Source organism: Monodelphis domestica, chromosome 1, assembly GCF_027887165.1.
Source record: "Monodelphis domestica isolate mMonDom1 chromosome 1, mMonDom1.pri, whole genome shotgun sequence".
Classification (NCBI taxonomy): domain Eukaryota; kingdom Metazoa; phylum Chordata; class Mammalia; order Didelphimorphia; family Didelphidae; genus Monodelphis; species Monodelphis domestica.
In genome coordinates, this window is record NC_077227.1 from 438790318 (window position 1) to 438815205 (window position 24888).

At 36.1% G+C, this 24888-nt stretch overlaps 1 protein-coding gene across 3 annotated transcripts in view; it reads right to left on the minus strand.

Annotated features, from left to right (window-relative positions):
• Positions 1 to 19375: 19375 nt before the first annotated feature.
• Positions 19376 to 24888, minus strand: part of URI1 (URI1 prefoldin like chaperone) — a 66018-nt gene continuing 60505 nt past the window's right edge. For all 3 annotated transcript variants that reach the window (XM_007474799.3, XM_007474800.3, XM_016427803.2), the window contains 2 exons: positions 23643 to 23898; positions 19376 to 20195 (listed from right to left, as the gene is read on the minus strand). In XM_007474799.3, the coding sequence (XP_007474861.1) occupies positions 20016 to 20195; positions 23643 to 23898 (436 nt within the window). In that variant the 3' untranslated portion in view covers positions 19376 to 20015. The remainder of the gene's footprint in view (positions 20196 to 23642; positions 23899 to 24888) is intronic.

The window sequence follows — 24888 nt, forward strand, 5'->3', positions numbered from 1 at the left end:
TGTTAATACAAGGCTGGGAGGAATGAATAATACAGGATGATGGCATCTAATAGGATCTTGGCAAAAGCAACTGGGTTGCTCAGTGGATGGAGTCCCAAGCTTAGAAATGGGAGGTCCTAGGTTCAAATCTGGCCTCAGACACTTCCCAGCTGTGTGACCCTGGGCAAGTCACTTAACCCTCATTGTCTAACCCTTGCTGTTCTTCTGCTTTAGAACCAAAACATAGTATTGATTCTAAGATGGAAGGTAAAGGTTAAAAACAAAACAATTTTTTAGCGGAATGAGCTGAATCTATCAAGATAAGATTCCATAAGGATAAATATTGTTTACCAGCAATATCAATAGTCTTACATTTGGATATAGAAATTCTATTTCACATGAATAATATGGGAAGTATGGATTCTTAGCAAAGGTTCAAAAAAACTAAAAAGATCTAGGGGGTTTAGTGGACTATAAATTCTCTGTGAATCAGCAGTTTGATCTGGCAGTCAAAAAAATTATTGCCATCTTAGGCTACCTTAAATGGAGTGTACATACCTTTCAGAAGAAGAAAGATGATCATTTCAGGGTGCTCTACCCTTGCCAGACCTCATCACAATATGGTGTTTAATTCTGGTATCCAAGATTTTTTAACTTTGATAGATCGAAGTGTGACCAGAGGAAGACAACCAGGACAATGCAGGACCTCACATCTATGTCATATGAGGACCAGCTAAAAGAACTGGTCCTATTTAGCCTGGGGAGCAGAAGGCTCTGAGGAGCTGGAGAAGGGAGTGGGGGATGCATGATAAATGTCTTCACTTATTTACATATACTTAAAAAGTTAATATGAAGGAAGGAGTCAACTTATTTCATTTGGATCCAGAGGGAAGAACTAGGAGCAGGTGTTATCAAGTTGTAAAAAGACAAATTTAGGCTTTGATGTCAATAAAAACTTCATAACTTGGAGTTTTCCAGAAATGGAATAGGCTGCTCAGAGGAGGTGGTGAATTCTCCCTCCTTGGAGATCTTTAAGCAGAGGCTGGACAACCAGCTGTCAAATATGTTATTCCTTTCTGGCAGGTTGGACGAGAAAGGTATTTTTTCTTGGTGAGTCATTTCAGTCATGCCAACTCTTTGTTGGGGTTTTCTTGGCAAAGATATTGAACTAGTTTACTACTACCTTCACCAGCTCATTTTACAGAGGAGGAAACTGAGGTTACTAGAGTTAAGGGACTTGACTAGGGTCACACTAGAGATCAAATTTGAACTCAGGTCCTCCTGACCCCAGGGTCAGTGCTCTATCCATTGACCATCAGAAAGCCACTAAGTATTGACACTACACAAGGAACTATTTTAGGCCTCTTTTTCTCTTTCTACATTCTTTCCCTTGGGGGCCTTATCAACTTTCATCTCTTTACAAATAATTCTCAAATCTATATGTCTTCTCCTAATATCTTTCCTCTACTCCTTCATAATGACACTGCCTACTGAGCTTCCCCACCTGGACATTCTCAAACTGACCCAAATGGGACTTATTTTCCTACAAACACATCCATTCTCTAGAAATCTCCATTTCTGATTAGGGTACCACCATCCTTCAAGACATGCAATTTCACAGCCTTAAAGCCATCTTTGGTTTATTCCTTCTCCCTTAGCCCAAGTATCCAATCAGTTCTCCAAGCCACTGATTTTACTTCTGTAACATCTCTGACCTCAGGCCCCTTCTCTCCACTCACACTACCTCTACTCTAGTTCAGGTTCTTATAATTTCTAAACTATCTTATAGCAGTGGTTTTCAAATTAGTCTTCATGTTCATAGCCTTCTTCCTCTCCAATTCTCCATGGAGTTGCCAAATTGATATCTCTAAAAAGTCTCTAAAATACTTATCTGGCAGCTAAGTTTCGGAGTGGATTGAGTGCTGAGTGTAGAGTTGAGTTCAAATCCAGATTCAGATATTTACTAGCTGTGTGACCCTCGGCAAGTCACTTAACCCTATTTGCCTCTGTTTCTTCATCTATAAAATGAGATGGAGAGGAAATTGCAAACCACTCCAATGTCTTTGCCAAGAAAATCCCCAATGGGGTCACAAGAGTCAGACACAACTGAACAATGACAATGAAAACAGATCTGACCATGTGAATTCTCTACTAAAAATCTTCATTGATTTCCTATTGCTTCTAGGATAAAATGCTAACTCCTTGCTTTGACATTTCAAACTTTCCTACAGACAACTCCCACCGATCTTGATAGCCCTATTTCCTTTTCCTCCCCTTTTTGCAATCTGTCCCAGGCAAATTGCCCTATTAGTTATCCCTTGTATTTGACATTCCATCCCCATCTCCATACCTTTGCACATAGGTGAGGTCCGCCATGTCTAAAATGTTCTCAATCCCCACTTCGACTTCTTAAAATACCTAGTTTCCTTCAAAGTTCTGCTCAGTTATTATCTCCAAATGAGGCCCTTCTGGGTCCTGGGATTTTTAACTTGTTAGTATTTACTTCCTCTTTAAATTACTTTATACAGATTTTGTGTTTACTTATCTGGCTACATTATACTAAAAGGATAAAACATATAAGTTCTTAGAGCTTGGGTTCTTAATCTCTGGTCTATGACTCCTCCTATGTCTATGGACAAATTTTAGAACTATGAACTTCAATGGAGGAAAAAATTATATCTTTATTTTAATTGAATTGTTATTGTTGCAATTATATGTGTTTTACTTTGCACATTTAAAAAATATGCTAAGAAGAGGGTTACAGGGGCCAGCTTTATGGCTCAATTAATAGAAACCCCAGCCTAGAGACAGGAGGTCTTGGGTTCAAATATGACTTCAGACACATCCTTGTGGAGGGACCTTGGGCAAGTCACTTAACCCCAATTGTCTAGTCCTTAATGGCTTTTCTGACTTGCAATCGATCAATTCTAAAATAGAAGATAAAGGTGTTTTTTTAAAAAAAGAAGAAAACCCATTCCTATTAAAAACACTAGAAAGCATAGGAATAGAAGGGTCATTCCTAAAAATAATAAACCATCTAAAACCATCAACTAATATCATCTGCAATGGGGATAAACTAGAAGCCTTCCCAATAAGATCAGGAGTGAAACAAGGATGCCCATTATCTCCTCTATTATTTGACATTGTACTAGAAACACTAGCAGTAGCAATTAGAGAAGAAAAAGAAGTTGAAGACATCAAAATAGGCAATGAAGAGACCAAGCTATCACTCTTTGCGGATGACATGATGGTCTACTTAAGGAATCCTAGAGATTCAACCAAAAAGCTAATTGAAATAATCAACAACTTTAGCAAAGTTGAAGGTTACAAAATAAACCCACATAAGTCATTAGCATTTCTATATATTTCCAACACAGCTCAGCAGCAAGAACTAGAAAGAGAAATCCCATTCAAAATCACCTTAGACAAAATAAAATACCTAGGAATCTATCTCCCAAAACAAACACAGGAACTATATGAACACAACTACAAAACACTCTCCACACAACTAAAACTAGGCTTGAACAATTGGAAGAACATTAACTACTCATGGGTAGGACGAGCCAATATAATAAAAATGACCATCCTACCCAAACTCATTTATCTATTTAGTGCCATACCCATTGAACTTCCAAAAAATTTTTTTACTGATTTAGAAAAAACCATAACAAAGTTCATTTGGAAGAACAAAAGATCAAGGATATCCAGGGAAACAATGAAAAAAAAAATACAGAGGAAGGGGGCCTTGCAGTCCAAGATCTCAGACTATATTATAAAGCAGCAGTCATCAAAACAATTTGGTACTGGCTAAGAGACAGAAAAGAGGGTCAGTGGCATAGACTCAGTGTAAGTGACCTCAGCTGGACAGTATACGACAAACCCAGAGAACCCAGCTTTTGGGATAAAAATACACTATTTCATAGAAACTGCTGGGAAAATTGGAGGACAGTGTGGGAAAGATTAGGTTTAGATCAACACCTCACACCCTACACTAAGATAAATTCAAAATGGGTGAATGACTTGAACATAAAGAAGGAAACTATAAGAAAATTAGGCAAACACAGAATAGTATATATGTCAGACCTTTGGGAAGGGAAAGATTTTAAAACCAAGCAAGACTTAGAGTCACAAAATGCAAAATAAATAAATTTTGACTACATCAAATTAAAAAGGTTTTGTACAAACAGAACCAATGTAACTAAAATCAGAAGGAAAGCAACAAGTTGGGAAACAATCTTCATAAAAACCTCTGACAAAGGTTTAATTACTCAAATTTACAAAGAGCTAAATCAATTGTAGAAAAAATCAAGCCATTCTCCAATTGATAAATGGGCAAGGGACATGAACAGGCAGTTTTCAGCCAAAGAAATCAAAACTATTAATAAGCACAGGAAAAAGTGCTCTACATCTCTTATAATCAGAGTGATGCAAATCAAAACAACTCTGAGGTATAACCTCACACCTAGCAGATTGGCTAACATTGCAGCTATGGAAAGTAATGAATGCTGGAGGGGATGTGGCAAAGTAGGGACACTAATTCACTGCTGGTGGAGTTGTGAATTGATCCAACCATTCTGGAGGGCAATTTGGAACTATGCCCAAAGGGTGATAAAAGACTGTCTGCCCTTTGATACAGCCATAGCACTGCTGGGTTTGTACCCCAAAGAGATAATAAGGAAAAAGACTTGTACAAGAATATTCATAGCTGCACTCTTCGTGGTGGCCAAAAATTGGAAAATGAGGGGATGCCCTTCAATTGGGGAATGGCTGAGCAAATTGTGGTATATGTTGGTGATGGAATACTATTGTGCTAAAAGGAATAATAAAGTGGAGGAATTCCATGGAGTCTGGAACAACCTCCAGGAAGTGATGCAGAGTGAAAGGAGCAGAACCAGGAAATCATTATACACAGAGACTGATACATTGTGGTACAATCGAAGGTGATGGACTTCTCCATTAGGGACAATGCAATGTCCCTGAGCAATCTGCAGGGATCTAAAAAATACTATCCACAAGCAGAGGATAAACTGTGGGAGTAAAAACACCGATGAAAAGCAACTGCTTGACTACAGGGGTGGAGGGGATATGACTGAGAGACTCTAAATGAACACTCCAATGCAAATACCAACAACACAGAAATGGGTTCGAGTCAAGAACACATGTGATACCCAGTGGAATCACGCGTCAGCTATGGGAGAGGTGGTGGGAGGGGGGGAAGGAAAAGAAAATGATTTTTGTTTCCAATGAATAATGTTTGGAAATGACCAAATAAAATAATGTTTATTAAATTAAAAAAAAAGAAGAAAAAGAAGAGATTCATAGAGTTCACCGGATTAATAAAGGGATCCATGACATGAAAAGCTTAAGAACTCTTATCCTAGAAAGACTCCTATTTTTGTCTTTGTATTTCTATCCCCTAGCACAGTGCCTTGCACATGGTAGGTACTTAACAGATGTTTGCCAAATTAAATTTGTTGAATAGCAGAGAAAAGCAAACTGAATGTTTTCCTCTAGTGGAGAGATAGAAATAAATATGCAAACCATTAGAACTGGTCTTCTTTTCATGCCAATAACAGTACCATTTGTTACGTTCACATTGTATGATGATCCAGTACTAGAGACAGAATATACCTAGGGAAATCTCAGTACTCTGATTTAGGTACCTAAAGAAGGGAATGTTGAAGCTCCATCTGCATTGATTTAATAACAAAGAATATATAATAAGCATTTATTAAAGAACCTGATATATTCAAAAGGCCCATGTACTGAGTGCTGGGAAACCCCAAATGGCTAGAGCATCATTCTAAAGAGGGAGACAGCACTTGAAAGGAGGAAGGAAAGGGGAGAGATGGTATGCCGGGAGGTACGGGGCACAGGGACATCTTGTTCCATGGAACAGAAGCCTGGCAGGGCAACAGATCCACAATGCAGTCATTACCACTACTGTTATTTTGTGGTTCTGGAAGGCCCCGAGTGATATACCGTACAATTCCCAACTTCTGGAAAATGAAGTTATTTACTGAAAAATTCTTCCTTCTCCCAGAAGGAAAGGCTCTTGCTTTCAAATAGCACTTAATAGTCTGCTCTGTTCTAAGCTGGGCTGTGAAGGAGATGAGTTGATACACTTGTCTTACAATCACAAGGGTCATGAAGATCAGTCTTGGGCAAGGTGTGGAGAAATGTTGCTCCAAATACTAATGATGACATTCTTTGGAGATTTTATTAACAATGGGAAAAGGAGGAAAGCAGATGGAACTATGCAAACTCATCCTTTTGAAGATCTGCTGGTCTGTCAAAGAGTTCATTCTAAGCAATGGCCTTAGAGGTGCTGTCAGAAAATTCCTAGAATTCAAATATATGTTTTCCAGCTTCTTCTAATCACAATGGATTGCAACTGACATCCTTTTGCCAATTACCAGGTTTCTCACCATCACTCCTCCTGCTCCTCAGAAATGTGTCCCCTACTTGATGTTTATTTAGCAAGTACCACATTGCTCCAAGTTAGCAGCCCATCTCAAGGTTTGGATTTTACTTGTGAAGATCCCTTATTGAGCTGCTTCTTCACTAATCAGCATTCTCTACTCTGATTTTAAAAGTATTTCTCTCCAGTGGTCAGCTGGGTAGCTCAATGGATTGAGAGCCAGCTCTAGAGAAGGGATGTCCTGGGTTCAAATTTGACCTGTGACCCTGGGTTCAAATTTGACCTGTGACCCTGGGCAAATCACTTAACCCTCATTGCCTAGCCCTTACCACTCTTTTGCCTTGGAACCAATACATAGTATTGATTCCAAGACGGAAGGTAAGGTTTAAAAAAATAAAGTACTTCTCTCCAAATCTCAAAATTCTCTACAAAACTCAAAAGGTCCTGGATATTTTGCTCTCACATTAGAAAAAGATACACATGAAATTTTTGCCACCAATCTGATTCTCTTTCTCTCTTTACTTAGATTTTTTTCTAATTCATTACTCTGAAACTCCATCTTCTCACCATACCTCATACACATTGTCAAACTTGGTTTGACATTTCACTTTAAGAAAAAGGGAGTAAATTTCAAAATGCTCCCTTAGAACAGATCTTAGGAAGAAGAAGCAACACAAATGACCATTTTGCAAATTTTATATTCCTACTTAAAAATCTTAAGTATCTTTATAAAAAATAGTTTTGGTCAATTATCAATAATATGTACTTCTATATTTAATATATTGTTATATAAATTACATATTATGATATTTTATTACTTAAGGACATTTGGGGAGGACTCTAGTGTTGGGGGTGCTTCAACCCCCCCAGCCCGACTTGGTGCACTAACACCATTATGTCATTATCTTTTCATGTGTACACATTCTCTTTATCTTTCGTCATGTTATTAAGTGAAAATTCCCCTATTTGCCATTCAAATTCCTCCACAATCTGGCATTGGCCTTTCTGTCCAGCTTCAGCTCATAGTTCCCTTCTCTGTAGACTCTATCTCCAGGCAAACTGAAGTTTTCCTCGTCTGCATATGCTCTGGGCTTGCTTGCCTTTTCCCTCCTTGTTACCAGTGCCCAGAGTCCTTTGCTCTTTCTTTTCCACTGGCCCTTCAAGGCTCCATTGTCACACCCTCCATTCAAGAAGCTTTCTTTGATTGACCCACAATTCTTCTTGGTCCTCTTCTTCAAATCTCACTCATTTTATTGCTATCAAAAGGAGCTAATGCATAATAGTTATAGCATTTGGGCTTGTGTCTTATGTCCCTAACTAGATTGATTTTGGAGGGTTTGGGTTTTGTTTTTAAACTCTTCCCTCCTGTCTTAGAATCAATTCATTCCAAGACAGCAATGCAGCAAGAATTAGGCAATGCGGGTTGCCTTGCCCAGGGTCACACCGTTGGAAATGTCTGAGGTCACCTTTGCACCTGTCTCCAGAGCTGGTTCTCTACCCACTGAGCCACTTGGCTGCCCCCAAGAAATATTTATTAAGGGCTAGGTAGGCCAGATCCTGCTAGGGCTACAAGAAAGAAAAAAAGACAGTCCCTGCCCTCAAGGAGCTCCCAATCTAATAGGAGAGGGAGACACACAATTACGTACAAATAAGAAAGCAGCTGGAAATAACCAATGGAGGGAAGGTGATAGAATGAAAAGGGAGTGCGAATGGCTTCCAGTTAAAAGGTGAAGTTTTAGCTGAGGCTTGAAGGAAGATGGGAGAGAACTTCAGGCTTGGGGGACAACTAGAAAAAGGCCTGGAATCAGAGGTGGAGTGTCTTGGCCAAAGAATAGCAAGGAGTCCAGTGTCACTGGATCACAGATACACGGGAGTGGGAGAATACAGAGTAAGGGGCAGGAGCGCTGGAAAGGTAGGGTGTCGGGTTTAGAAAGACTTTGGAAACCAAATACTTCTCATTTTTGTTCTTAGATGTGTTGGGGAATTTATTGAATAGGGAGGAGGCACAGTCAGAACTCAGCTTGAGAAAGATCACTTTGATAACCAAGCGAAGGAAAATTTTGGACTATAACAGGGAGAGATTTGTGGCAAGGAGACCAACAAATAGGAGAGTGCACTCGCTGAGATGTGAGGCAATTGGGGTCTGTATCAAGGTGGCAGCAGCGTCAGAGCAGAGAGGAGAGTGGATACCCCAAAATGTAACCAGGGGGCATTAGCCACAGACTGAACAACAGCATAAATTTGTGGTGGATGCCATCAGCATGGTTTCTCCAGACTCATCTGGCAGCGTATGAGGCAAATCAAAAGCAATGAATGGTGGAACTGATCCAGGGCAGAGGCTTAATAGATGATAGGGTAAAGGGGCAAGAGAGTCAAGGTGTCCGGATGAACTGGTTCACCAAGGGGTCAAATTGGGGAAGGGAAGAGATTATATAGTCAGTCCTAGGACTGGAAAATAAATTAAGGGCTCCAGTGATGGGAGGGAATAGGGAAGATGAAAAATAATACAGAAGAAGGGAAGCAAGAACAAACCAAGAGATCGTGATCAGATAAGGGAATTTCAGAACTCATGAATATGGAACGTTTGTGGGTGATGGCAAGATTATGGGTATAATCATCTCCATGTGTAAAGGAGGAGGGGGTGGAAGAGTACATCAAAGGAAATGAGCCAGTTGAAGAACTGTGAAGTTAGGGTGTTTGAGGGACTATCAAAATACATGTTGAAGTTTCTCAGGATGAGGGCAGGAATTTAACAGTAAAGAAAGAGTGTGAGCCAAACACTGAACTTACTGGGGAAGGAAGGAGAGTGCTCGGAGAGTCAGGAGATAACAATGGCCAGAATTGCGATCAGGCGAATCCCATCTGCATGGGCACTTGCACCCCAAGCATCTCCACAAAACCTCTAACAAGGAACCATCCACACTCTGACTGGAAATTTCTAGCGCCCGAAAACTCACTATTTCTCACAGCACCTAACAATTGTTATGTATCCTGCCTCCCTCTATTTAACTGAAATTTAAGCGCTTGTAACATTTTAGTAATCATAATCCTGGTCTCTAGGACAGAGACCAAATCCAATTCTCTTCTCCATGATAAACCTTCAAGCACTTGAAGACCATGATCATAAGCCACCTTCAAACTTTCCTCCAAGTTAAAGATCAGCATCTAAAAAAATTTTCTGAAACTCAACGCCCTAACAATGAGTGCCTGGCTAATACTAGAAAGGAAGAGATACCTTTACCCATTTCTGGCTCATTGCTACAGGACAGGAGTCACTCTCACTCTTCATTCATCTTCACTTAGACAAAGTCAAATGCAAGGGACAAGAATAAAATATGAAAATGAGATCATTATGAATACATTACAATTTACACACACACACATACATATATATGGTTGTTCTTGGCTACTACTTCCCATCCTTGATCAATGAAACGTTCTGGAAGTAATATACTATGATGTCCTATTTCTTACACTTCAAAATAAACTAAATAAGGGGTTGTCTGCTCAAAGAAAACTTAACAAGACCAAACCAGCAGCTGCTATTCTTCATCCTTATGGTTTTAAGACTCCTAATAGTTCTTACATGCACCCACAGACACACACACATATATATATTTGTTTATGTAAAGCTATGTTTTTTTTCCTGATTGCAAAGCAGTGTGGCACCACTGATGAGGTTTGCTGTTGACATTTCTGCATTAGCTGGCTTTTGTCAATTGTGGCAGGCTAAGAAATTCTATCTTAAGGGCTGTTCTTTATTAAATTTGCAATACTATGACTAACAAATAGTCTCCCTATCAATGCATAAATAACATGGGCTTGCCAAAAATAACAACTAAAATATTACTTGATTTTTTTTTTAAATTGAGCAATTTCTGGGAGAGCTTTAGAGGTATTAGAAGTATCCACAAAAGATCTAGAAAACCATTTCTTGTATCTTTATGCCACTATCAATGTGCAGAGCTTTGGGGGGTCAGAGGACAGGAGAGAGGAACAGCAGTGGGGGGAGAAAGAGGGAAAGAGCAATTTACATGTGCCTTATTGTTCTGCATTTCACCAAACTTTGTCACAGAATCTTCCATACAACTCTTTTATGTGCTATCGGTGACATAATTCCTATTTTTTTTCACCAGCCATTATATATGATAAATAAAACAATGCACTGAAAACACTGAAATCTCTCATCAATGTCTTTGTGAAAAGGGCCCAGATAAATGAGTCTTGGAATCAAAGGCAGATTACATGACTGACCATGTATCATCTTCTATGTATTGAACGTAGTCTTTGTAAAGATAGAGCGGTAATAAAAAGTGGTATTGTGTGCTCTGAAAGGCTGTGTGGGTCTGTGCATGACTAATCTGTCTTTCTGCATTATTTTATTCAATCTTCTCTGACTTTATGCCTTTGACATTTTTGCTACACTCAGTAAATTTGAGTGAATAGGCAATTTTAAAGAATTTTTATAGGGCTTCAGAGAAGTCATATGCAGACTGTATCTTTGTTCAAATTTAACAGTTTAAATATTTCCTTTGTCTAGGATGCAGAGTAATCTTTAGGCAAAAAAAGGAAAAATGCCTAACCTTTACTTAAGATTTTTCAGTGTTTCCGGAAGCAGTTCTCGTATTAAAGAAAAAAAAGAAAAAAGAAAAAAGGAAGGAAGAAAAAGAAAAGAAATGACCAAGATTTCACCCAACTTTTGTGATTATAAACAAGACACTAGGGCCTCTTATGAAGATTAAAGCATTTCTTCTCCCAGAAGGACAAGAAAGGCAAGCAATGAAATAAAATGAAGCAATTTTCAATCTGAACTCTTCCTTGCATCAGCCACTTTTTCTGACTTAATATTGCCAAAAGGTGGTGGCTTCCAGTAAATTTCTTGCATGTCTTTAGTGAATTGATACCATGATACATAGAAAATTATCTTCTCTATAAATTAATGAGGATATGTAGTGTGCTTTTAGTCATCTGTGCAACAGAAACATAAGATATAAACATATGCACATGTGAAAATAATTTCCTTTGGTAAACTTCTGGGCAGAAGTTTTTACCTGAAGTATATTCAAACATGTATCTCAGAAAATGTACTCATTTCTATTTAAGTTATTGAAGAATTCGCAGAGAAGCTGGCAACAAATAAAAATTTGTTTTGCTAGTAGCTAAGGTGCCAGCTAATCTCAGTGCTTTAGCTAGAAGTTATTAAAATAACAATAACCAAACTATTGAAAATAACCAAAGATGACCCTAAATTTACATCTTAATAAATTGGAAATAATTCACATTTTATAAGAACTAAGCCACATTCCTTAAGTGGGCATTTTATTTTTAATGAAAGCTTCCTAAAATGTATCCAAGCAGGCTGGTTAAAAGTTAAGTCCATTCCTATTATATTTAAGCTGATACTGAGGAATTAAATTTGCCTCACTCTATTTCAAGGAAATCTTACGTGACTATAGTTTCTTGTAGTGAGCTACTTCCATGTTATTACTCCACAAACCAACTCTACCAATTAAACATCATGACCCAAGTCACCTGTTAACATTTCTCAACCTGGAAGGTCACTGACTGAGAACATGTCCCTCCTGGTCACTTATTTCCACAATGGCACAATGAAAGGCAATGTTCTAACAGTGCTTTTGCCTTTTGGTCTTTTAAAGCAGGCTGGCAAGCCCCAGACATGCCAACGCTGATTTTCTTAGTCACCTAGAATACCCATTCATCCCAGTGTCAGGGGAAGGAGAAGAGAAGAGAAAAAATATGAAGCACTGCATTAAGGGCTTTACAAATATTCTCATTTGATTTCACACAACTCTTGGAGGGTCTCACCATCAGTAAGACCAAATCGGAGCTTGAGTCTTCTTGATTCCAGACCCAACGCTTTCTCCATTGTGCTACCTCGCTGCCCAGGAACAAGTCAGGAGACAGATAAGAGTATCTGAGTGGTTTGGGGTTATTCTGACTTACATGCCGGCAAGAAAGCAACTTAAAAGCTGATGGCACAAATCAGGTGAGAAATATCAGTCTCAGGTCCTGTTTGTCATTTTTTCTTTCAAGGGAAGCAGGCATCTGTGTGAATTGCACAGGTAACTGGTTGGTTTCCCCTATAGGAAAACTTTTGGCTAAAACTAGCCCAGATACCTCATTACCAAAAATTAATGGACTGTTTAGCCCTGGCTGAGACCTCCTGCAAATACACAGGAACCATTAAGAATGATGCTCCTAGAATGTTTGCATACATTTAGTAGAGAATGGAAACTGGATGCAATATGCCCGAGTCTTTGACTTCTGCCTTGTAAATGGGTAAGGATTTCACATCTCCATGTGAGACTTAATTAGGACACCCTGTCCCATTCCACAGCAGACGCATGCAAATACTACTTTTTTATCACTGCTAAGCACTTGATGTAAGTTTCTTAAAATGAAAGATTAGCAAGCCTAAAAATGTAGGATAATATAATTCATTTATAGATCCCTGATAATAGATGTGGTTTCTATTACTCTCTTACCACATAAAGGACTAATCCTGTTCCTGCAGGAAGAATATGCTGCCTTCCTCTTTATGAACCATCATCATAAAATTGGGTAAACAACAAATACCATCCACAAACAGCTATTATCAGTCAGGTTTCCCTATGATTTATGAGACCTGAAAGCCAAAGGCTAGTCTAGTTTCAAGGCCTTCTTTGCAAATTTTTCCCTTAAATAATGAGCCTTTAAAAACTGAATAAACCATCCTGACTCCCAAAACAAAACACACAAAAAATGTTTTACTACTTAAAAGAAATTCAACCCAACATTAGTTAGAATAAGCAAGATGTGGCATTTGCATTTTTATAACCCTGTTACTTAAAAGTGAAACAGTGGAAGGAAAGACCCAAAGACACTCTTCTCTGTGTGCTTTAATCCCAGCCTGAGATTTTTATGCTTGAGAGCACCTTATGATGCTGTAACTAACCTCAAACCTGGAGCAGCAGGGGGGCAACAAACCTCAGAATACAGCAATGTCATGCTTTACAGGCACACTCTCGGCAACAGCATGAATGAGGGGAAAAAATTGGTTGCCTAGGAAACCCTCTAGTCTTGGTAATTATTACTGTAACTGACTGCACACCCCACCTATAACAGAAATGAATAATAATTTATAATCGCTGACTGGCAGCTTTCTGTTGTTGCTTTTGCTCACCACTGCTACCTACTGGCATGCAAAATTAATTACATGTGAACAGCTGGGCCATGCCAGAGAAAACCCCTACCAAAAGTGTGTTTAGAGAAATATTCTCCCATCTCCCCCCACCATGTTCTGAATGTAGCTCACTAAATTGCTTCTCAATCAATAGAGCAAAAATGGAAAGTGCTTTGTGCTCATCTAAACAATAGGGACAGAAAAATCTAATGGAAGTTGCTCATCTCAATTAAAAGCAATTTCATATTGTGACATTAGCTAGACCTCCGAAAAAAAAAATACTTAATAAGGTTAGCATAAGCTAACAGTAGCTTATATCTTAATGACCCCAAATATGACTTAGAAAGCTATTTAATAGTATAGAATTTGATATAACACAAAATTGCTATAAATAAAGCAGTCTGGTAGTTTTGATCAATTAAACTACATAATTAACAAAGATGGTCCATTTATCTTGGGTTGTCTAATTTGCAGTACAGTGTTAGAGTATTTCTACTGGAAGACTAGTTTGTTTAGAAATTAGAACACTCATAGTGATTTACTGGATTTGATTTAAAAGACACAGCAGGAGTTGGCAAAATTCACATATCATGGGGTTAATGTGGGTTAGAATGTAGCTATTTGTATTACAAAAATATTGCATACCAAATACACACATCTGATTTCTTTTCATCCTAGTTCATCTTTTGCAGTAGAAGTCACTTGGTTGAAATGAACACAAAAAGACACAAAACCCCAACAGCTGTGTCAGGAACAATAAGAGCACATGGGATTTTCTGATTTTCCCTTCCTAAAGTAATGCAAATTGTTAAGTCAGTAATAAGTTGCAACACACAGGGTAACTAAAGGAGGTTAATTTTACCTTTTGGTACTCGGAGCACCAAGCCTCAAGGGTGGGTTTTCCTTCCCATTAAAGCCAACCTGTCATACACACACAGAAGCAGTCTGTTGCCTCTGTACATCCATGTTTCTGCCTTCAATGGTTGAACCTTAATGTTTTTCAAAACCAGTTGGAAAAAGAGAAAGGCCAAAGAGCTCCAAGGGCCCCTAAAGTTAGAGTTTGCAAGGATAGAACCCTAAAGAGAAAAATGTGCAGCATTTTTGGACTGCTCTCATTTTCTTTGTTCAAAACTTTTTATGAGCAATCCACAAACTTCCTAGCATTTGTTATTGACATACTGTCACTTAGGTCTATAACAGCACAGACTTCCATATGCTATGCCCTAGCCATTAAATTATATTTACCTCCAGAAAAATGAATTTTTAAGTTATGTTTTGCCCCTGCCATTTGCAATGATCCAATGGTAGAGAAGTTCATACACTTAATATGGTCTTCCAAAATTACAAAGAATCACCTGGTCTTTGAGAATAACATTCTTAAATTTCCAGATAATTTTCCAAGTTTTTCAGAAAACTTTTGTGTAGTCCTCAAACAATTCTTTGCTTTCTTGTTCTCATCACCACCACCACCACCACCACACAATTCAATTCTAATTTTGTCCTTGCAGTTCTCGCCTCATGAATAGACCCTATTTAACAATGTCCAGACCATTTTATTTTTAAACTAAACCTTTCTTAAACTATATCCCAAATGCTGGCTAAGAAGCCCAATACTGGCTAAAGAAATCAGAAGCTGTTGAATTAGTTAGTAATATTGAGGGGAATAAAAAAATTCAGTTTATAGATGAAAAACTTGTATGGAAAGCCAACAGAGACCCAATTAAGCTACCTGAACCCCTACTTTTTAAGTTTCCAAATTCCTTCTTACAGATTATGTTTATGTAAAAGTGCCTAGGTAACAGCACTCATATTCTAAAATGCTTATTTTAAGGTCATTATCTGAATTTTCAAATGCTTTTTATATAATTATATCTTTTTAAAACACCCCTTTCTCCAGGTAAAGGCCAGTGTTTGCAAATTTCACATTCCTGAAGTGAACTACTTATTTATAACATTCATATTTAGCACTTGTTAAGTTGGCAAAACTCCCCAAATATGCCACACGTTAAAGCATTTCTTGACCTCCTTTTTTGCTTCTGTTATTATAGGAAGATCCAATCTATATAAGGCCTTTCACATATCAGAATGACAAAGTGTTAAATCATAAAAAATTTAGTTTTTCCTCTATTTTCACAAAAATAGACCATTTTCACATGAAAATGAATCTTTCATCAATTCATCTCTTTCCCCTCACCCTATAACCTCCCAAGTTTATCAGCCCTGACACCAAAGCCACATTGGCAAGGGCTGTCCCAATTCTTAACAGATTGCTCCAACCTCCCAAAACATCTGTGCCTCAAATATTAGTCACTGCACTTCTTACTCAAATATAACACAATAAGAATTTCTGAGGTCAAACTTACTAACTCCATCCCTGGTACTGACATTATCTTAAACTTATCTTTCTTCAGCCAAATAATTCTTAACTTCTTTCATGCATACAGCCCTGTTTCTGTAATCTCTTAAGTCAAAAAGAACCCTCTTAATCACTATGGAAATAAAAGAAATCCAAGAAAAAAAATTAATGCTGGGTTCCTAATTTGGATATAGTTGCCTTTTTACCATATAAAAGTTCTGCTTATTAAGACTACAATGTTTTTGTTGAAGAATAATAAATATAACATGTACAGGCTCTATGTATACTGACAATTATCCATTCCTATTTCAATGGATTTCTAAAGAACCTAGAACTGGCATCATTTATTACAGCAATTTCTGAAAAAAAATTTAAAATTAGCAAAACCAATTAAGTGATACTTCCCAATAAACACATAATAAAATTTCATTAGAAAATTATATTCCTTGATTCGAAAACAGGGTGTTTTGCCAAGACAGAGGTCATGTAGTCTTAATTAAAAAAAAAGAATATATTTTTTAAAGAATATGCTTTAAAAAATATATTTTCCATTAAAGTTATATTCAACATAATTTAGGTACTTCAGGAGTCCTATACATACACATTATACACATACAACTTTACATTTCCACAGCAGTTTAGTTTTCAAACTACTTTCACCTACATTCTTATTTGATTCTGTCAGATAGAAGTTTTTATCATTGATATCTATTGAAAATTCTCTCATCCTTCAAAATACCACATAGCTGCTACTTCTTTCGTGAAGCCTTCACCTGACTCCACACCCATTGCTGGCCCACACTAAAGCGATCTCTCCTTAGAGATTTCTGTTGCCTGGACTGCTCCTTTGAATTTGGGAGTTATTTGTATGGGTACTCTTCACATGCTCTGCAGCCTTTCCTGCCCCTAAATTCAATGCAAACTCCTTAGGGCCTGGCTCCATTTCCAAGTATACTAGGTTTTTAGGGTGATACTTTTTTACATAGAATCAAAGCAGACAGACACTTGGTACTTGTTGGATTAGTCTTATTTTTCGATGGGGAAACAGTGGTATTGAGAAGTTATACACCCAAAGCCACAACAAATAGGAAGTGGAACTAGAAAACAGTTAAGTCCTATTCTACATCTACTGCTACCTACCTATCCACTAGAATTTGGCAATGGAATTTAAAGGCAGCATTTTAAACTCATTGCTTTATGTAAAAATGAAGGTACAACAATTGAAACTATTAAGTTTGAAGGTTTTTGCGAACTGTTGACTGCCACTACATTCTTCAAAAGAAGAAGCTTAGCAGCCATGATGTGACATGTTGCTACATAATCTTATGGTGTTTTCCAGTTACCTTATTAATACTTTTTGGGAAAAAGACAATGATTCAAAGAAACCCAACCTAAACAAACAGTGTTGAGCTTTAAAATAGGCTTCTGGATCACCCAAAGTTACTTCAAAACTTTATGATCATCTGTAATATATGAAATCTGATTGTCCTTGAAAATTCATAAAACTAGTGGTCATTCTCCAAAAGATAAGTGATCAAAGGATAGAAACAAAGTTCTCTAAGATACTGTGAAATACTAATAACCAAGGGAAAAAATGTTCTAAATCACTAATAAAAGAAATGCAAATCAAAACAACACCAACTTTTACCTCACTTGTACACTGGCAAAAACAATGAAAAATGACGATAGTCAATGTTGGGGAGGGGTGTGGCACTGTGGAAGGCTAGGCATACTAACACACTGTTGTGGAGCTGTGAAATGGAAGAACCATTTTGGAAAGCGACCTTTTATTATGTAAAGTGATAAAAAAAATCCTTAAATAAGAGACTCTACTTACAGGGCTTATAAGCTTAAGAAGTAAGGAAAAAAGGTCCCATATGCTACATAATATGCAGCATTTTTTTGAACTGAAAACAAAATAGATGCCTATCAATGAGAAAATGGCTAAAAAATTATATTACATAAAAGTAATAGACTATTACTATGATATAAAAAACAATGTGATTAATAGAGAAGCCTGGAAAGATCCACATGAACTTGTGCAGTGAAGTAAGAAGAGCCAAGAAAACAACAATCATAGCAGCTACAATAATGTAAATGGAAAGAATGCTAATGCACTGAAGAAAATCAAAAATACATGTAACAAAATTATAAATATCAAGCAGGACTCTAATGAAAATATTCCCAACCTACTCCTCCCTTTGTACAGGTGGGAGGTCCATAGGTGTTATGATTTTACACATTTTTAGACTTTTTCTCTCTAAAAAATACTATCAATCCTCCTTTCTGGAAGGGTAAAAAAGAGACACTTAGATAAGCATCCTGATCTAAGAAATAGAAAATACCAATAAAAATCTATTTCAGATGGCAGCTATGTGACTCAGTGGATAGAGAGGTAGGTGTAGAGAAAGGAGATCCTGGTTTTGTAAAACTCTGATCTCAGACACTTCCCAGCTGTGTGACCCTGAGCAAGACTTAACCCCCATTTCCCAGCCCTTACCACTCCTCTGCCTTAGAACACAGTACTGATTCTAAGACAGATGGCAAGATTTTTAAAATATGCATTTTGGAAAAAAAAAGAAAGAAAATTCATGTCTATGGAAAATATTATTATGGTCCTATAATTACCTCCAAATATGAACTGTAACAAAGGTTTCTTTCCTTTACAACAAAATTAGCAAAGTGAGAACCTTATAAATTCATTAAATGGTCACTTGATCAAAACTAATAAAGGACAATTTTTTTTAAAGGGAAAATGACTAAAAGTAGGCTACTGCTCTAATTCATCCATGTCTACCAGCATTAGATCTCAATCCTATATTATTTAAAATAAATATTCATAAAACTATTTTATTGTTTGCACTGTTCTGGTTACAAAATAGCTTCTACTTTTCTAGGACATAATTTCATTTTGTTTAGCCAAGAATTCATTAAAGAAGCTATAAATAACCTCCTTTAAATATTTAGTCATGAATAGAGGGTGGACTGGCATTGATGGCTTATTTTAGTTCTAATGCAGCATGCTTTTTAAAAAGCCACATTTTAGCCTGCATCAAGCTAATGATTAACACTTGCAATGTAATTTTCAATACATTTCAAATAAATTTCTGTTCATTCTAAATAGTTATGTTAAAAGTAAACATTTTACTTCAGTTATTTATTTACTACTAGAAAAGTAACTACAGAGGAGAATGTCTGGAACATCAGTTTACAAGAATTCCTTCAAGAGAATCTGTTAGGCCTTCCATTAATTCTTCTCTTTCCCAGCATATAACCCCCCAATTAAGTTATTAGAAATAACATATACCAGGGAAGAAAAGTCTATGTGGAACTGTAAAAACTTTGAGTAGACACTGCCTATAATACATAGTGGATATGTGAATAAGAGAGCTTTTATATTTAGCTACAAGTTGCAAAATGAATAAGACATAGACTATAGATTTCATTATTTTTTTACTTGAAAAATTCTATTTTACAAAATACCATTTTTCCCATCAAAGAAACTTCCCTCTAGAGTATGTAAACAGTTTTTCTGCCTCAAAGATTGTTACATTATAAGAGAAATTACTGGAAGGGGAAAAGAAACAAATTCCAAAACAGCCACCTATTTGCAAAACCTACAACAATGTAGATACAAAACTGTCTTTAAAATGCTAAAGCAAGTAATGAAATATAATTGTTGAATCCATTGGAAATTTTTAAAGTTTCTTTAAAATGGTCCATATGGTATGTAGAACATCACAGCTGGCACAAAACTGCCTGTACTTAGGTTGAAACACAAAAACAATGCATGTGAATAGTATTCTTTGAAAAATAATTCCAAATGCTGTTACTGCATCATGAGGCAAATATAGACAAAGGTACTGACAGCAGAGAGAAAAATTAACAAAATAAACTGAATATTCAAGTATTCAAACATTTATTTTTTATTTTTTTAAATACCACTGATAAAGAGGTAAAAATAACTTGCTGCCAAAATAACACAGGATGCATTACTCCTAACTACTTGTAAGTGACATTCATAACAAATTGCAAAACTGTGCTTTAAGATGCAAATTTCCATTTCCTAGGCAGGCCTAGTTTCTCTGTTGCAATCTGGCAGCTTTGAATTTTGAAATCCTTTTTGTAGTTTCTTCTGATACTTCTGTCAAAACTTCTTTTCGCTCAGGTATGGTTGGTAATGCAGGATGAACAGTGCCTGGGTGTGGTATTATAGGAGATAAAAGTTCCTTTTCTATTACAGTTCCAGAAAAAGCCTATAATACAAGGGGAGGAAAAAATCAAGATGAAACAACAAAATGCAAATGTGTAGCCCCCCTGAGGCCCATATTATTTTAATCAAATTAATTATTTTAATCAAAAGGACCACCTTTAAAAAACAACAGCAATTTAACATGTATAGTAAATTTTAATTGAACTTAAAATATAATTATTGTAACAAATTCTATGAAGTATCCGTAAAAACACCATCTTTGGGGAGGGGAACTATCTTTTAACATCATTTTTCATTATTAACTGATAACGCTGAGGTCACATATAACATGCATACATATACACACCCCAAAATAGAGTTTGATCTCATACTGTATTTTTGAGGACTATTCAATGTTCCTCAAAAATATTTTATAACTTTATAAATTAGTCTTTACTAGCTGCATACTGATATAAGTTGCCAAACCATAAGTTTTGCTTCCTTTTCAACCAGAAAAAAATTACTTGAGCCAATTGCGGAGTGCGCATATATAAATATGAAGCAACACTTCAAAGGAAATCTTAGATTGCTTTGTAGAAAGTTCTCAAAATATATTCAACTTTTTATAGACTTCATTTAACAAATAGCTATTTTACAATATGAACAAGAACTTATTTATTATAATAAAAAACTTTTGACAAACAACCAAATTAATTCCACATTAAACAGATCTTGAAAACTTACTTTCAAAGTATCTGCCAGAATCATGAACTAATAATTTCAGTGTTAAATTTTATTTCTAGATGCCTACCACCAACACAACCACAAGTACTACTGCTACTACTGTTTTTAATAATAATAATATTAGCATCTACTAATTCCCAGACACTGTGGATAATCACTTTACAAATATTATCTAATTTTATCCTCACAACAATCCTCAGAGTTGTGTGATATTATTATGTACATTTTGCAATTAAGGAAACTGAGGGGGAAAAAGATTAAGTTATTTGTCTAAGTTCACACAGTGAATATTTATATGGGGTGGGTGGGGTTGGAGGGCTGAATTTGAACTCAGGTTTTCCTGACTCTAGGCCCAATACTATATCCACTGCACCATTAGGTGTCCTTAATATTACCTATTATAACCATTACACACAAAAAGCAAGCAAGTTCCTGATTTAGTACTATCCCAAAGAATTTTGAACTACTTCAAATGTTTTAGCTTTTTGAGTTTTGCAGAACAGCAAAAGTAAATGCTGCTTTTCAATTCTACAGAGATCCTAACTTATGGTACTATCTAAAACACACATAGCCCATGAGTTTAAAAAAAATATTCCTTTTATAATTTCCTTGAATACTGAATGCACCAGTCACCCAATGAACACTAGTACCTAGCTACAGGTAACATGCACGAATACATGTGTATTTTATGAAAGCAGACAGAAACACATACTTCATTCAATACTGAAAGGGCTTCATCAGCGTCAGAAAAATTGAAACCCCTTCCCTCACCTAAATAATCTTCATGATGGTAGTGGCCAAAAAATTTTGATAGACGATTTTTTTCAGTTTGAAGATCTAGTTTGGTAGGGCCTACACCAAAGGCTAAACTTCACTAGCACAACCTTCAAGAACCTCTCAGGCACCATGAATACTCAGAGAAGGATATTAGCAGAGAAACATAGATAGATTTTTATGTAAATGTGCATGTATAGATATACAGACGTGTTTGAGTATGTGCTATAGGTACAGACTGATAATGATATGCATGGGTTCAAGTCCTGACAAGTAAAATAATGCAACTTTTCAGTGCTGTCAGACAATTAAGACTATACAGTAGAGGTCAGTTGCTGAAGAATATGGAATGTCAAATATAAGTTCAATAATTTTACTACATGAGCAGGGAAAAATAAAACCTCAGGTGAATCTATACAAAATCCACTAAGTCAAAAAATTTTAATATTATTTCACCTGGAACCATCTTTATATATGTCTATATCTATCTAAAGATATATGTGAATAGATATAATTTGAGGAAACAGATCTAGTTTAAAGAGAATCAAAGTAAAATTGTCTTTTAGTCTCTTATTCCTCATTAAAAAAACTAAACAGCACTATAAAGTGCTTGACTATTAGGTTAGACATAATTATGCATTGTATTCAAATATACATAAGCACCCACATAATACATATGTACGTATAAAAGTACAAATGTTATTTGGTTCACAATTGAAGATGAGAAGACTGGGCAGTTGGGAAACTAGATATTTCTTTTAATGATCTCAAACTTCTTCTAGAAACAAAGATTTATTCTCTTAATGCCAATATTCTATAAATACTATTGTATGCCTGAAAGTTATGGAACATTACAGACTTTAAAGAATTAAAGTGAATTCTACCCAGAGGGTAATGGAGAAATATGGTGGGTATAAGCAGACTCCAATACATTATAAACAGAGAACTACAAGAACTGAAATAAAAGTTATCATCACAGAAATGTGTAATCAAAAAACAACCACCACAACACAAAGGGCAAGTCACATAGCAAGAGTAAGGCATAATTTATTGACAGTTGGTTTGCTCCACTGGTATCTTCAAAATGTCAAGAAGAATTGAAGAAGGCTCCCAGTGGCAAAATTATGGGAGAACATGACATGTTGTGACCTGTACCATCAGAAGAAATATTGTCTGAGATAATATCTGAGAGGTCCAAGTATACTAAGTTAAAATATGTTAATAGAACTAGATTTGAGTAAATATAATCTAAGAAGATATTTATTTCATTAGCAATTTAAAAAATTTTAATGATAAAAATTACTTGTAAATTTTGAAGATATGTGAGAGAATTATAGATATCTAAAGGGTTTTTTAGCATCTAATTTAACTCCCTCTTCTTCTACTGTAACACATAAGAAAACTGAACACAGAAAAAAGGAATTACTTTGTGATGATCCTGGATTAATGAATTTTTAACAACTTCCATCATCAGCACCTTTACAAAATTCTGCTTAATTTAACTTTTCAAATATTTTAAGGTACATAATTCAGAATACATAAGAAATTCACTTAGTTCTGAATTTCTTTTATATGACAATTTTGTAACTATGACAAAAAAGGTCAAGGAAAAATTAGGCCCTGTGATTATAGCTTTAAAAAAAAATCTTATCTTGAAAGGAAGGTTAAGCAATACCATATCCAATGGATAATGACTGATAAAGATGTAGGTGCAAGGTTTAAAGTGACACAAACAGTTAAAGATACCCAATACATTTCCTTCAATAAAAAATTAAATAGAGTAAGATTTGGAGAATGAGACCTTGCAACATCATAGAGAAAAAAGAGAGGCCTAGAAAAACTGAATTTTAAGATAAGACTTTTGTTTAATCCCAGAACTAACTGTAAATAAGGGCAAGTAAATCATCTATTCCTGAAAAACAGGGACTCTTATAAACATGCTGAGGATTTCATATAGGCCCTGTATAACCAATCAACTATTAAAAAGTGATACCTCAAGTTTTCCTGATAGGGATAACAGTTTTTTCTGTTGATTTTCATGCTCATCCTCTTCTTCCTCCAAAATCCCTTCACTGGCATCACTGCAGGCGGCCTCATCATGACTGAGGCTCCTTATCCCTCCTCGCCGGTCCTCAAGCTCAGCAGCACTGCTTTCACTGGTGTCACTGCATACACTATTCTCTCTGCTCCGAGACTTCAAAATTGATTTACGAGGGACATATTCTCCATTCACAACATCAACAAAGACTCTATAATATGAAAAAAAAAAAAAACCAACACACTTTGACCTACTTATGAATTCCATAATTTTTTTTTAATCCTGGTATTTCACAAAAACTAAATTGAATTTGTTGGTCCAACTTTTAAAATTCCCTAATTTTTATAATTATCATTCAGCATAATTACTGTGATATCTTAAAATGTATATTTCATTGTTTTGGAAAAGCATTTCTATTCTAATGAAACATGGTATACTTTGTAAATGTATTCCAAATGGCAGCCACTTCATGTAATCAATTTTAGGTACTTTAGATAATATAAGACTCTGACAATCTTCACCATTTTATAAATATAGATCATATAGATGAAAGTAAAATCCTTTTCTTATTTATTCTTTTTTTTAATTTCTAAGAGTTTCTTTATAATCTTCCAACAAATGAGGTACACACCTTCAGGTGTTATCCCTATTTTATAGAGATATGAATGCAAGGGATTTCCCTGAGATCATAGGGTTTAAGCAAGTGTCAGAGGTGGAATATGAAAACAGGTCTGCCAAGTTCCAAGTTCCATAATTCAGTCTACTTCATCATATTGCCTTCTCAAACAGAATAAATAACAATTAGCTTCAACTCTGTACAAAGGTAACAAATAAATATGTGTGTGTGTGCGCGCGTTCCATCAAAATCACAAAATATTTTGTGAATCTTGGATACAAGATTAATTCCTTATTCAAATTGAGAATGTTTAGAAAAGTATCTGCAGGGATCAGTAAGGTGGCTCAGTAGATTGAGAGTCAAGTCTAGAGACAGGAGATCCTGGTTTCAAATTTGGCATCAGATACTTCTTAGTCATGTGGATCCTGGGCAAGTCACCTAACCCTCAGTGCCTAAAGTCCCTACCACTCTTCTGCTTTGGAACTAATATACAGTATTGAGATTCTAAGACAGAAGATAAGGGAAGGAAAAGGGAAAGGGAAAGGAAAAAGGAAAGGAAAGGAAGAATAATGAGTCACCAAAAGG